Source organism: Carcharhinus amblyrhynchos, chromosome 28 (genome assembly GCF_965287045.1).
Source record: "Carcharhinus amblyrhynchos chromosome 28, sCarAmb.v2.hapA, whole genome shotgun sequence".
NCBI classification, from domain to species: Eukaryota; Metazoa; Chordata; class Chondrichthyes; order Carcharhiniformes; family Carcharhinidae; genus Carcharhinus; species Carcharhinus amblyrhynchos.
In genome coordinates, this window is record NC_137351.1 from 34,087,293 (window position 1) to 34,101,898 (window position 14,606).

General features: G+C 43.9%; 1 protein-coding gene across 1 annotated transcript in view; it reads right to left on the minus strand.

Moving 5' to 3' along the window:
- Positions 1 to 347: 347 nt before the first annotated feature.
- The window catches only part of adamts17 (ADAM metallopeptidase with thrombospondin type 1 motif, 17), a 459,909-nt gene continuing 445,650 nt past the window's right edge, over positions 348 to 14,606 (minus strand). Inside the window, exons 22-23 of the mRNA XM_080214008.1 lie at positions 1,722 to 1,899; positions 348 to 564 (exon numbers count right to left, since the gene is read on the minus strand). Coding sequence (XP_080070134.1) covers positions 413 to 564; positions 1,722 to 1,899 — 330 coding nt within the window. The 3' untranslated portion in view covers positions 348 to 412. The remainder of the gene's footprint in view (positions 565 to 1,721; positions 1,900 to 14,606) is intronic.

Below are 14,606 nucleotides of genomic sequence, written 5' to 3' on the forward strand. Positions count from 1 at the left end.
TGCAGTGAGGGATTTTAAGCACCTTTGTAATTAGGGAAACGGAGGCTGATGATTTAAGCTTTTCTTCCCCATTGATAAAGTCAGGCTGCTCAAATTGCAGGTAACGGGTAAATGCAGAATCACAGAATAGTCACAGGCAGCAGTTCTTGAGAAGGTCACTGGTTTGGCTTCTGACACTGGAACAGCAGTTTACGTCACACAATCCAAAACTGCAGAGATCTTGTGCAAGAACGTGGCTAACAATGTTGTGGAGCCCACAGCATGCCCGAGCACTGCTCTCTTCCAGTTTAAGAAATTGTACAAACCCCCCACCACGCAGCTCCCCCCCCTCCCCCCCACCCCCCAGTTCTGCTCAGGATCAGATGGAGTAAAGCTCCTCTCAGCTCATCTCACGCTGCAGTGAAAGCTGCGATTAGCTGTCAGGGTGCAGCTTATTTGCATAGAAGTCTTTGCAGGTCTGGCAGCAGCGCTGGTACCATCGCATGTCCTGACACAAGTTCTTCTCCCGGATCACCCTGCAGTACACTGTCCACCGATCCCCCATGCACTTGTACGTCAAGGCAGCTGGCAAAGTAAGGCAGAATGTCACATAAGAACATAAGAAATAGGAGCAGGAGTAGGCTATCTAGCCCTTCGAGCTTGCCCTGCCATTCAATAAGATCATGGCTGATCTGAAGTGGCTCAGTTCCATTTTCCTGCTTTCTCCCCATAACCCTTAATTCCCTTGCCTACCAAAAACCTATCCACCCGTGTCTTAAATATATTTAGCAAGGTAGCCTCTACCACTTCAACGGGCAGAGAATTCCAGAGATTCACCACCCTTTGAGTGAAGAAGTTCCTCCTCAACTCCGTTCTAAACTGCCCCCCCTTATCTTGAGGCTGTGCCCTCTAGTCCTGCTGTCCTTTCTAAGCGGGAAGAATCTCTCTACCTCTACCCTATCCATCCCTTTCATTATCTTATACGTCTCTATAAGATCCCCCCTCATCCTTCTAAATTCCAACGAGTACAAACCTAGTCTATTTAGTCTCTCTTCATAGTTCAACCCCCTCATCTCTGGTATCAGCCTAGTGAACCTCCTCTGCACTCCCTCCAAGGCCAAAATATCCTTGTGCAAGTGCGGCGACCAAAAATGCTCTTAACGGGAAGCAATGACTTCCTGTCTCTAACTTTATCAAACTGTCCAATACTGAGCTGATCTATAGTTCACACTCCATTTACCCACCTTTGCTCGATATCCCCCGAGACCCTTAATGAATAAAAGTCTACTGAGCTCAGTTTTAAGAGTTCCAATTATCCCACAACCATTTAGTGTTCTAAACGTACACAGGTTTGCTCAACTCTGATCACAATCTGCATTTAATTAGACCCAGATCTATTGCGATTACAGCCTATATTCAAATATATGCAAACTCATCCCAATCAGTCTCCATTAAATATACACAGACGTATCCTGATTACAGTCTGTATTACAATATATGCAAACTCACCCCAATCACAATCTGCATTTATATATACCCAAACACATCCCGATTACTATGTGTATTAAAATATACATAAATCCCTCCTGATTGCAGTCTATATTTTGCTTTAGGGTGAAGATCAGGTCATGTTTGTGTTTTGTATCAACGTTAATCTCCCTTTCCCCTAATGACCTGTCAGGATTCTGGTTCACATCTTACCTGCTCTCTCTATAACACCCTGTTACGGTAGTGGAACTCACCAAGCCTGGGCGAGGTGATAGTGTTGATGTTGATACCATCGTTGCAGGCTTTCTGATGGCATTGCTTGTAAGCTGCTGGTTTGTTTAAAGATGGGCATTCATTGCCATGGCGACCGGTGACTCTGTGCATGCACTGAACCACCCGTGACTGCAGGCCTTTGCCACATGTGGAGGAACACTGAAAACACAACACACAGGGTAAGCGTCAATTAGCTAATTACACTCAGTATCATGTAGATGCTGGAAATCTGAAATAAAAACAGAATGCTGGAAGTACTCAGCAGGTCAGACAGCATCTGTAAAAACAGAAACAGAGTTAATGTTTCAGCTCAATAACCTTTTCTCAGAACTCTCTCTCTATATCCATAACACACACACACACACACACACATGTATACATAACTCCTTAATAGGCATAAGTGAAACCTTACAAGTAGAAAACTTAGGAGTGAAACTTAAGTTTAACAAAATCATAGAATCCCTAAAGTGCAGAAAGAGGCCATTCAGCCCAGCAAGCCTGCACTGACAACAATCCCATCCCAGCCCTATCCCTGTAATCACCCTGTTAATCTCCCTGACATTAAGGGGCAATTTATTACATCCAATCAACCTAACCAGCACATCTTCTGACGCGGGAGGAAACCAGAGCACGTGCAGACAGGGGGATAATGTGCAAACTCTACACAGTCACCCAAGGCTGGAATTGAACCCGGGTTCCTGGTGCTGCGCTAACCACTTTGCCACCGTGTCGTTAATGCAAAATGAAATGTATTTTCAGCGCTTTGTGTTTATATATAGTAGGAACTGGTGGGTCAAATTAAGAAACTGACTTGGGAAGTTACTGTAAAAAGTTTTCCCAATCCCTGCTCCTGGTGTTGGAGCTATTGCAGCAGGAATGAGGAATTGGAATTATGGCATGAAGATCACCAATGTTTTCTGATAGCTGCTTTGTGTCAAGATGGTGAGTTTGTAAAACCTATCCTAACGAGTCTGACAGTGTGGGTGCAATGAGTTAACACCAGTAGATGGATGATCAGTAGCCTAGGTTGATTCTGTTATTCTGTCATTTCAGATTAATCCAGCTCATTCATCCAGACCATGTCACCTTGAGAATGGCGAGAGCGCTGATTATTTAAATTACACATTGAGAAAACTAAATGGACAGGCAATAAAATGTTACACATTACAGCCCTCATGAGTTCAACAACTACAGACTGTGAACTTTCCACTCCATCTTAACCCCCATTTTATATCCCAAACACTTTTTATCTCAATGCAAAAAACCCTCCACACCCCCACAACCAGACCATTTGTCTTTTGTTCTTAAACTTGCTACGTCTTTCTCCCAGTTCCAGTATACTATCCAACACATTTAATTCTGATGAAGAGTCAAACAGACTTGAAACGTTAACTCTGTTTACTCTCCTTAAGATGCTGCCAGGCCTGCTGAGTATTTCCAGAGACCAAAAAAAAGTGATCTCTTATGAGAAATATGAAGTGTACGGAGTTGGATACTTGGAAATTGCACCACAAAGTTCCTCAGAGGAAGATTAAAAGCATTTACCAGCTGCATAAGAACTGTTTATTTATTGCATATAAATTATTTGGACAAACACTAAATGAACACATCTGTAAGTACAACTCAAAAAGTGTCCGCTCATAAAACTTTATAGGCAAAAAACATGAGAGTGAAAGTGATGGTGGTTTGATTAGTTCCAGCAATTTCCGGTTGTGACCTTCAATCAACCTGTCTGATTTCAACAGGTCCCAATCCTGCATTCCAACATTTTCCTTTCCAACTCAACTTATTTGGGAATGCTGGTCCAGCGATCCAAATTGGTTTTCGCTGAGGCAGAAACAGGGCGATAGTCAGCATTTATATCAGAGATCTATGGACAAACATGCCAAGGTCCTTTTGTTCTTCGGAACTTCCCAGTATTACACCTTTCATAGTATACTTGTCGAATTACTTCTTTCAAAGTGCATCACCTCACACTTTTCAGGTTTAAATTCCATCTGCCACTTATCTGTCCATCTGATCTATATCTTCTTAGAAACATAATTGTCAGGACAAGGATTATAACATACCCCTTCTCTAAGGAGCTTTTTTTAAAAAAAGTTTATAGAAATCTGCATCAAACTGTGAATGCTGGATCAAGTGAAGCTTTCACGACAAATTTCTTTTGTTCAGTAAGGATATCAAGAGACTGGGAGCAATGGCATAGAGTCGAGGTCAAGTTCAGCCATGATCTAATTGAACTGAAGAGAATAGAGGCTCGAAAGGTTGAATATCCTATCTGTATTTCCAATCATAATGTTTCTGCAATCGTAAGGATGAGCAATATCTACAAACTGCAAGGCACTCAACTTCTCTGTTAACTATCTGGCCAATCTTTGTGCCTTTTGCAAACTTACTGATCCGAACATGCACATAGTCGACTATGTGATTTATATAAATGACAAACAATAGGAGGTACAGCACGGATCCCTGTGGTGAGTTGGTGTTGTTATTTGGAACTTGAAGCTTGCTGCCTTAAAGGGTGATGGAAGCAGATTCAATTGAACTTTCTAAAAAGGAGGATTTGGATAAAGGGGAAGATGTTACGGAGGATTAAGGAGAACCCTAAGGCGTTTTACAGGTATGTCAAGAACAGAAGGTTGGTTAGGGCAAGATTAGGGCCAGTTACAGACAGTAGAGGGAAGTTGTGTGTGGAACCGGAGGAGATTGGAGAGGCGTTGAACCAATATTTCTCTTCGGTGTTCACGCAAGGGGACATGAATGTAGCTGAGGAGGACACTGGGGTGCAGGGGTGTAAAATAGATAGTATTGCAGTTGATACGGGGGATGTGCTGGATATTTTAGAGGGTTTGAAAATAGACAAGTCCCTTGGTCCGGATGGGATTTACCCTAGGATTCTCTGGGAGGCAAGAGAGGTGATTGCGGAGCCTCTGGCTCTGATCTTCAGGTCGTCGTTGGTCTCTGGTATAGTACCGGAAGATTGGAGGACTGCAAATGTTGTCCCATTGTTTAAGAAGGGGAGAAGAGACTTCCCTGGGAATTATAGACCGGTGAGTCTTACTTCTGTGGTGGGTAAGGTTTTGGAAAGGATTATTAGAGACAGGATTTATAGTTATTTGGAGAGTAATGAATTGATTAGAGACAGTCAGCATGGTTTTGTAGCGGGTAGGTCGTGCCTTACTAACCTTATCGAGTTCTTTGAGAAAGTGACCAAAGAGGTGGATAGGGGTAAGGCAGTTGACGTGGTGTATATGGATTTTAGTAAGGTGTTTGATAAGGTTCACCATGGTAGGCTTCTGCAGAAAATGCAGATGTATGGGATTGGGGGTGATCTAGGTAATTGGATCAGGAATTGGCTAGCAGATAGGAGACAGAGGGTGGTGGTTGATGGTAAATATTCGTCATGGAGTTCAGTTACGAGTGGTGTGCCTCAGGGATCTGTTTTGGGGCCACTGCTGTTTGTAATTTTTATTAATGATCTGGATGAGGGTATAGTTGGGTGGATTAGTAAGTTTGCTGATGACACCATAGTCGGAGGTGTGGTAGATTGTGAGGAAGGGTGTCATAGTTTGCAGGGTGACTTAGAAAGGTTGCAGAGCTGGGCCGCGAGGTGGCGGATGGAGTTTAATGTGGAGAAGTGTGAGGTAATTCATTTCGGTAGGAGTAACAGATGTGTTGAGTATAGGGCTAATGGGAGGACTTTGAATAGTGTGGAGGAGCAGAGGGATCTAGGTGTATGTGTACATAGATCCCTGAAAGTTGGGAATCAAGTAGATAAGGTTGTTAAGAAGGCATATGGTGTCTTGGTGTTTATTGGTAGGGGGATTGAATTTAGGAGTCGCAGCGTCATGATGCAACTGTACACAACTCTGGTGCGGCCGCACTTGGAGTATTGTGTGCAGTTCTGGTCCCCACATTACAGGAAGGATGTAGAGGCTTTGGAGAGGGTGCAGAGGAGGTTTACCAGGATGTTGCCTGGTATGGAGGGGAGATCCTATGAGGAGAGACTGAGAGATTTGGGGTTGTTTTCGCTGGAAAGAAGGCGGCTAAGAGGGGACCTTATTGAAACATATAAGATGATTAGAGGTTTAGACAGGGTGGATAGTGATAGCCTTTTTCCTAGGATGGAGAAAGCTAGCACGAGGGGGCACGGCTTTAAATTAAGGGGGGGTAGTTATAGGACTGATGTCAGGGGTAGGTTCTTTACCCAGAGGGTGGTGAGGGACTGGAATGCCCTGCCAGCTGAAGTTGTAAATGCGCCTAGTTTGGGGGCGTTTAAGAGATCTGTGGATAGGTTTATGGACGAAATGGGATTGGTTTAGATTAGTGGGTTAGTGTTGTTTTTTTTTAAAAAAGCTGGTCGGCGCAACATCGTGGGCCGAAGGGCCTGTTCTGCGCTGTAATGTTCTATGTTCTATGTTCTATTTCAACCCATATCACCCTAAACAACAGCCTGGAGACTGAAACAAAGAGGCACTCTGGTTAATTGGCCATTCATCCCAATTAATCTTGGTGGCTGCACTTTTCGAAATTGTTTTATCATTTTTCCTGAGGAGAAAGTTGGAGAAGTTATTATTAATGCTGGGTTTTTGAAAGCAATATGAATTCCCACAAAATAAAGGAAAAGCAGCTCTCTGTTGAATGTTGGGGAATAGTATGCCGATTGGAAGTCATTTCCTCCAGGGATTAATCAATAAACCATTTTGTTGTCAAACTCTTGACCTTTAGCTTTCTGAGAGGAATAGGCTTTCTGATACAGAATAAGAGGCTTTTAAGAGCCGAGCACAAACACAAGGAAACAGCTGAGCTTTTGGAAAAGAGGACTTGCAGGGGCAGTTTGTTAGAAAAGGTTCCTGAAGACACAATGGGGAGAATAGTTCTGCTCTGGTTTGTAGAAAATCACATGGAATGATTACTCTGTTTAAACTAACTAGAATGACACTTTGAAGTGGAGATTGCCTGCATGTTCTTTATACCATTACACAAATTTAAGTTATGCCAATTGAACAAATAAACTTGCTTCACATCGATTTTTCTACATGTTAAAGTTTTACAGCACAGCGAGAGGCCTTTCGTACCATTGTGTCCACCTTACTGTGAAGTCAAAAGGCTTGTGATTTAAACCAAGCTTGTCGTTTTGGCCAACCTACAGAGTGATTGAAGATGCATTAAAAAAAAATGAGAATCTTTCCAGACAAGGAGATTCTATCGTCACATCCCGATGCTATGCTAACCTACCCCATGTCGACATAGGGCACTGTCGGTCAACACTCATGAATTTAAAGCAAAGATCATTTATGGAAATGACTGATGTAACACACGCAAGACTAGAATTGGAACAATGACCTCTTGCTGTGCACAAACGGGATTTGCTTAAATAATGATAATGACTGTAGTTAAATTACCATCCAATCAGCTTTGAAATGTCCTAATGATATAGTAAAAAACAGAAACAATGAGGATTTATCCAGCCTCTTTTACCACCACAGCAACTCTCAAAACAAGTTACAGCCAATGAAGTACTTTTGAAATGTAGTCACTGTTGCAAAGTAGAAATATGGAAGCCAGTTTGCACACAGCAAGCTCTCAAAACAGCAATCTGATAACAGCCAGAGTTACTTCATGGTTATGGGATCATTATTATGGGATAAAATAATGGCCCTGGGATGGTTTACATCCTCTCAAATGAGCAGCAAGGCTTCAGCTTAACATCGCATTTGAAAGGTGGGATCCCAGAGGATAGGACAGGAGTGTCAGCCTGGGGTTTGTGCTAAAAGGAGCTGAGTTTCCATCGCCTGACTTGGAGGAAATCTGGGCTGGAAATGTGGGGCCAAGATTTTGAATTTCACCGACAGCTCCCACCACCCACCATTTTGATGGGATTGTGAATGTGGCTGGTTGCAACTCGATGCTCACTTAAAGTGATGTTGGCATCACATTGAAATCCTTGCTAGAGAAACAAATGTATTTTCTTTGGCATGCTTGTGCAGTGGATGGGTTCCTGAAGGGAGGGAGCCGTGCCTGGTTAAGTTAGTTTGTGAACCTTGAGGGGAAGCCCGCTGAGAAGTCAGGAATCTTTTGACAGTTAAGGTTAAAAGCTCTTGCCAATGTCCCCTCCAAGCTCTGTCATATTCCCCATGTCCCCTCATGAACATGTATCCATAGAAACAATTTCAACAGATGGCCAGATATCTGATTTCCAGATGGCCTCATTATGAATGCTTGGTTAAACTCGAAGAATGGCCAATGGACTCAGCTCAGTAGTTGGCCTGTTTACACAGCTTGAAGGGAAATGTTAGCTTTGTTTGATTAGCATCTTTACTACCTTGCAATAAGTTATTGTTTCTTTGATCTGGTTTCTCAGTGCCTGATTGTTAATTTGGGCAAGGTTAATTGGTGTTAAGATTAAAGTTGTATTCATTGATACAATGAATGATGGTGACTTACTAACACTTTTATAAGGTTAGGGTTAGAATGGATAGTCATTTTAGGTAATGGAAGGGGTATTGTATGGGTACAGGGGTAGATATGAAGGGGAACGGAAATGGTTTAGGGGGAATGGGGGGGTGGGTGGGAATGAAGGGGAGTGAAATTTGAGGGGGAGAGGATTTATCACCCTGAATTGAACTGTGTCAATTTGCCAGTGAAGGGAAGTGGGGTTTTTGACCAGATTGCTTTGCCATTCGCATCCTTCCTTACATGGACCTGCTGAAGGAAACAGCATAAGAACATAAGAACATAAGAAATAGGAGCAGGCCCTTCGAGCCTGCCCCGCCATTCAATAAGATCATGGCTGATCTGTCGTGGCTCAGTTCCACATTCCCGCCCTCTCCCCATAACCCTTAATCCCCTCTCTCATCAAAAACCCATCAACCCGCGTCTTAAAAATATTTAGCGAGGCAGCCTCCACCACCTCAACGGGCAGAGAATTCCAGAGATTCACCACCCTTTGAGTGAAGAAGTTCCTCCTCAACTCTGTTCTAAACCTTTTATCTTGAGGCTATGCCCCCTAGTCCTACTATCCTTTCTGAGCGGGAAGAGTCTCTCCAACTCTATCCTATCCATCCCATTCATCATCTTATACGTCTCAATGAGATCTCCCCTCATTCTTCTAAACTCTAACGAGTACAAGCCTAAAAAAAAGAAAGACAGAGATTGAGAGGGGACATGATAGAAGTATATAAGATACTGAAGGGAATAGATAGAGTTAATAGTGAGAGACTGCTCCCTAGACTGGGTACGAACACGAGAGGTCATCATTTAAGGGTGAGGGGGGAGAGGTATAATTTGGAGGTGAGAAGAAGGTTCTTTACGCAGAGAGTTGTGGGGGTCTGGAACGCGCTACCGAGTAGGGTGGTGGAGGCAGGAACGTTGGACTCGTTTAAGATGCAGTTAGATAGGCACATGAGTGAAACGAGAATGGAGGGATATGGTAGGGGCTATTAAATAGGGTTAAACCTTGGGAGACACCGGAAGGGCAGGCTGTATGATTAATATTTTTTGTCTTTATTCCACAGGTGGAGGTCCACCTCGTGTCAAGCGAGGGGCATGCACACGGCGGGTCGTGCGTGGGCTGCTCTTGGAAGTCCAGGAGTGGCCTAGTACTTCATGTCGGTGTGTGTGCTTGATCCTGGACCGGTAGACGGGCGCCGCAACAGCTCAGTGACTAGCACTGCTGGCTGTGCAGACACATGGATTTGGGCCTGTGTCTGTGGGAGTTTGCGCATTCTCCCTGTGGTTGCGTGGGTTTCCTCCGGGCGCTCCGGTTTCCTCCCACACCCCAAAGATGTGCTCTTAGGCTAATCGGTTTTTACCAAATTGACACTATTTCTTCCCTGAATCTGACTGAGTAGGGTTCCATTCGTAGACATGCAGGGTAGAATAGGTGTAGGGTGATGCGGCGGCGCGGGCTCGTTGGGCCGAAGGGCCTGTTTCCCGTGCTGGGTTGTTCTTTGTTCTAATCTATTCAGCCTCTCCTCATAGCTCAACCCCCTCAACTCTGGCATCAGCCTAGTAAACCTCCTCTGCACTCCCTCCAAGGCTAAAATATCCTTCCGTAAGTACGGCGCCCAAAACTGCACACAGTACTCCAGCTGCGGCCTCACCAATGCCCTATACAGCCGCAGCAAGACCTCCCTACTTTTATATTCAATCCCCCTCGCGATGAAGGCCAGCATCCCATTTGCCTTCCTGACCACCTGCTGCACCTGCACGCTGGGTTTTTGCGACTCATGCACAAGGACCCCGAGGTCCCTCTGCACCGTCGCCTGCTGCAGTTTTTCTCCACGTAAGTAATAATCCTTCCTACCATTATTCCTACCAAAGTGGACCACCTCGCACTTGCCAACATTAAATTCCATTTGCCATTTCCTGGCCCATTCGCCCAGCCTATCTAGATCCTTCTGTAGACTCTCCCCACCCTCTGCACAATTTGCCTTTCCACCAATTTTGGTGTCATCAGCAAATTTCAACACCATACACTCGGTAGAACCGGAACATGTCTTCTATACATCTCACAGTGATGAAAATACTGTGGGGGTGGGAGGATATGACGGGGTTGGGATGACAAGGTTATAAATGGCACACTGATTAAGATAAGGGGCAGGAGGTTTAGTGGGGATATGAGGAAAAACTTCTTTACCCAAGGGGTGGTGGGAGTCTGAAACTCATTGTCTGAAAGGATGGTGAAGGCAGAGACCTTCATAACAAGAATTTAGATATACATTTGCAATGCCAAGGCATACAAGGTTATGGTTATGGAAGGTGGGATCAGACTAGAGCAGATGTGATGGGGCAAATGGCCTTTTCTATGCTGTAGACCTCTATGACTTTAAATTGTGGTTCCTGCTGTTGAGGGGGTAGGTGAGGATCCAGCAGTGGGGTGGTTCACAGTTCTCAGATGCAGTGACGTGAGTGCTACTCCAGCTGTGGGTGATGCTCGGAATATATAAACTCCTCTGCTGCAACCAAAGAAAGAAATAGCAAATCTGTAACATCACTTCTGTCTCAACGAATAGCAGCTGCTCCAGTACAGTCTGGATTCCCACTGCTCCCTGACAGGATGAAGACCTTCAGGCAACCTGCTGAGATCAGGGAATGAATGAGACATTTTCACTTCAAAATAACCGACTGAAATGAACCAGCTTATTTATCAAGACAGAAATAGAAAGCACTGGAAAGTCTCAGCAGGTCTGACAGCATCTGTGGCGAGAGAATAGATGCTGTCAGGCCTACTGAGATTTTCCAGCATGTTCTGTTTTTATTTCAGATTCCAGCATCTGTGGTAATTTGCTTTTATTTCACCTTATTTATCAGACTATTCCACTCAAACCAAATCACTGCAAACAGAAAATTGTCACCCTCCCCCCATTTTAAGTGATATAAATTGTATATGATTGCAAAGCGCTTCCTTAAGGGTGAGTGGAGATTTATTTTGCACTCTGGTCTGAGATTAATGATTTCACATCTGTGCACAACATCAGTCTGATAAATAACTATATGTGGCTTAAATATTACCAGAGAGATCCTAAAATTGTAGAATGTCACTGTGCATGAACAGGCCATTTGGCCCCTCTGATCTCTGCTGGTTTTTCTTTGTCGAAAGAATTAAAACAAGGCAGCATTTTACCAGCAGGACATAGCTAAAAAAGACATTTATATAGAATCTAACTTGTCCTTCAGGTGTCCCAAAGCACTGCACAGCCAATGAAGTATGTTTGAAATGTAGTTACTGTCCAAATGTTGGAAATGCAGAATCCAATGTGTGAAAAACCAGGTTTCACAAACAATGATGTATTAATGGTTGGATAAGGTACAGAGGTAATGTTACTGGACAAGTAATCGAAGGCTTGGGCTAGTAATCTCCAGATGCAAATTCAAATCCATGGCAGTTTGTGAATTTGAATTAAGCTTATTAAGTAACTAGGAGTAAATTAAAGCCAGCATCGATTGCTGTAAAACCCATCTGGTTCACTAATGCCCTTGCAGGAAAAAAATCTGCCATCCTTACCCAGTCTGCCCTACATGTGGCTCCAGACCCACAGCAATGACTTCGATTGTTAACTGCCCTCAGAAATGGCTGAGGAAGCTATTCAGTTACATCAAACTGTGACAAGCAAAATTACAATAAGAATAAAACCGCAATTCGCACCCAATGATGCGGCAAAATCGGACTGATGCCTCTCTCCCAGAAGATGCTTTCTCCCTCCCCCTCACCTCTCGCAGCCCCCAGCCATATTGTAAATGCAGTCTTCCCTGGTCTTCCTCCTCCTTCCAGCCCTTTCTCTTGCCCCTCCCCACCCCACTCTCCACCCTCCCCAGTGCACTATAACACACCGTTGTCTTGCACTGTTCTGGTATTTAGCTCCTTGCTTCTGTAACCCTCCACAGGCCATAATGTGGAATTGCGCAGTGTGATAAGCACTCAGTAATACAAGGTTAGAACATAAAACAGTACAGCATAGGAACAGGCTCTTCAGCCCACAATGTTGTGCCAAACATGATACCAAATTAAATTAGTCCCCTGTGCCTGCCCTTGGTCCATATCCCTCCATTCCTTGCATATTCATGTGCTTATCTAAAAGTCCTTTAAATGCCCCTGCACCACCATCCCTGGCAGTGCATTACAGACACCTGCTATTCTCTTGGCAAACAGACCTCAAAGTCATCGATGAAGAGCAGGTGTGGTTATGAATCACATCAGTCCAATTTGGGGGGAATGATTCGGGCAAGCCGTCTTAACAATGAGCACTCATGCTATTCTAATTTATTCCAATGGATTTCTTGGAAGTGGGGAAAGCACACTGCCATTGAGGGCAACAATGCGTTCACCACGACGGGAAACTGACTTTTTGGCTCCCACAATATTTTCCCTTCTCTCCCACCATAATGCCAGCTTGGGGCAAAATCGGAAAATCCCAGTGCACGAGTTGCATCCACTGAGCCATAGCTGATACCTTTAACAACAACAATGATAAGCTTAATAGAATCCTACAGTGCAGAAAGAGACCATTCGGCCTATCGAGTCTGCACTGTCCACAAATCTCACTCAGGCCCTATAATTCCATGCATTTACCCTGCTAGTCACCCTGATGCTAAGGAGCAATTTAGAATGGCCAATCAACCTAATCTGGATTGTGGGAGGAAACCGGAGCGCCTGGAGGAAACCCCTGCAGACACGGGGAGAACGTGCAAACTCCACACAGACAGTGACCCGAACCAGGAATCGAACCCGGATCCCTGGAACTGTAAGGCAGCAGTGCTAACCACTGAGCTGGATTAACCCTGAATAAGTGCGAGTCACAGACAGTTCCAGCCACTAGCACTCGGCAGGGAGATATGTGAGTATTCTGCTGAGCTCAGTACTATTACTGCCCACTGATCACACTCACCATGTTGGAGTTACTTTTCACTTTTATGGTTTATTTTTTAAACAGGGCACTTAATGGGGCCAATTTTCTGACTAATGATCCTCCAACATGTACAGCTGTTAGGCCAGGCTCTCTACACAGGAAATCTAACCTTCCCTCTCCTTGGATATTAAACATTAAAAATGGATTCAGTTTAATAAATCCTGCAGTTGGCCAGTTTTTTATTGTTTTCTGCTGAAATAAAAAAACTGGAAAATGCATTAAAAGTGAAAGCAAAATAATGCAGATGCTGTAAACCTGAAATAAAAACAATGCAAGAAAAACTCAGCGGGTCTGGCAGAATCTGTGCAGAGAGAAACGGAGTAAATATTCCAGGTCTGGACTACTCTTCCTCAGGGCTTCAGAGAAGGAGAAACGTGATGGTGTTTTATCAACAGCACAAAACTCATCCATCTCTCTTCAATTCTTAAGGAAAGTCATACTGAACTCAGAATTTCCTCTCTCCACAGATGCTGCCAGACCTGCTGAACTTTCCCAACACTTTATTTTGATTTTATATAAAAGATGAACCCATTTTACTGAGTTATCCAGTGCAAGCGAGTTAATAGGTTTTTCCAGTGCCTTTATCTGTTGGGTCTCATGACACTGCTGTGCTGTTCATGTGTGTTTGTATATATATGTGTGTGTGTGTGTGTGTGTGTGCGTTTTATGCTACATGTGCAATGTCAAAGCAAGGACACTGGGGGTGGCAGCAGTGATAGGGGCTGATTAACCAATGGATTAAGTAATTTCAATGGACAGAAAATTCACCATTACATCAGGTCTTGATAGTTCCATAAAGGGCAAGCTAAATTAAAATCTCTTAGTGTGGGTACCTGTACTGGTGCCTGTTTCAATGTGTATGATGATGTCTGATGCTTTGCTAACTCAGGTTTGACTAGGGAAGTGACTGAATTGTGAAGAGAGACATTGAATGTGTGAATAAAGATGCTTATCTATCTGGTCATTGCATTTTTCTCATGAGTACGATTCCATACAAGTAGCTGATCTAACGCTACAAACCACCAAACATACTAAATAGGAGCCGGAGTAGACCATTCGGCCTCTTGAACCTGCTCCACCATTTGATAAGATCCTGGCTGGTCTGATTGTGGTCTCAACTCCCTTTCTTGTTCAGCCACCCCCAGACCCCCATACCCATTGTCTCCTTTGTCAACCAAGGATCATTCTAACTCAGCCCTGAATATATCCATGACCCTGCCGTGAGCACAATGGGGAAGAGAAATTTAACTCTCGGAGAAAAAAAATTTCATCAAGCCAATTTTGTACTCATTTGGCTACCTCATCCTGGATCCCGCGAGAATTAACTTTTTTTCAACAACCTACCACTCGGTACCTTATCAAAGGCCTTGCTAAGGCCTCTGCAGACAATGTTGACTACACTGCCCTCATCTACCTTCTTGGCTACCTCTTCAAAAAACTCAAATCAAATTTGAG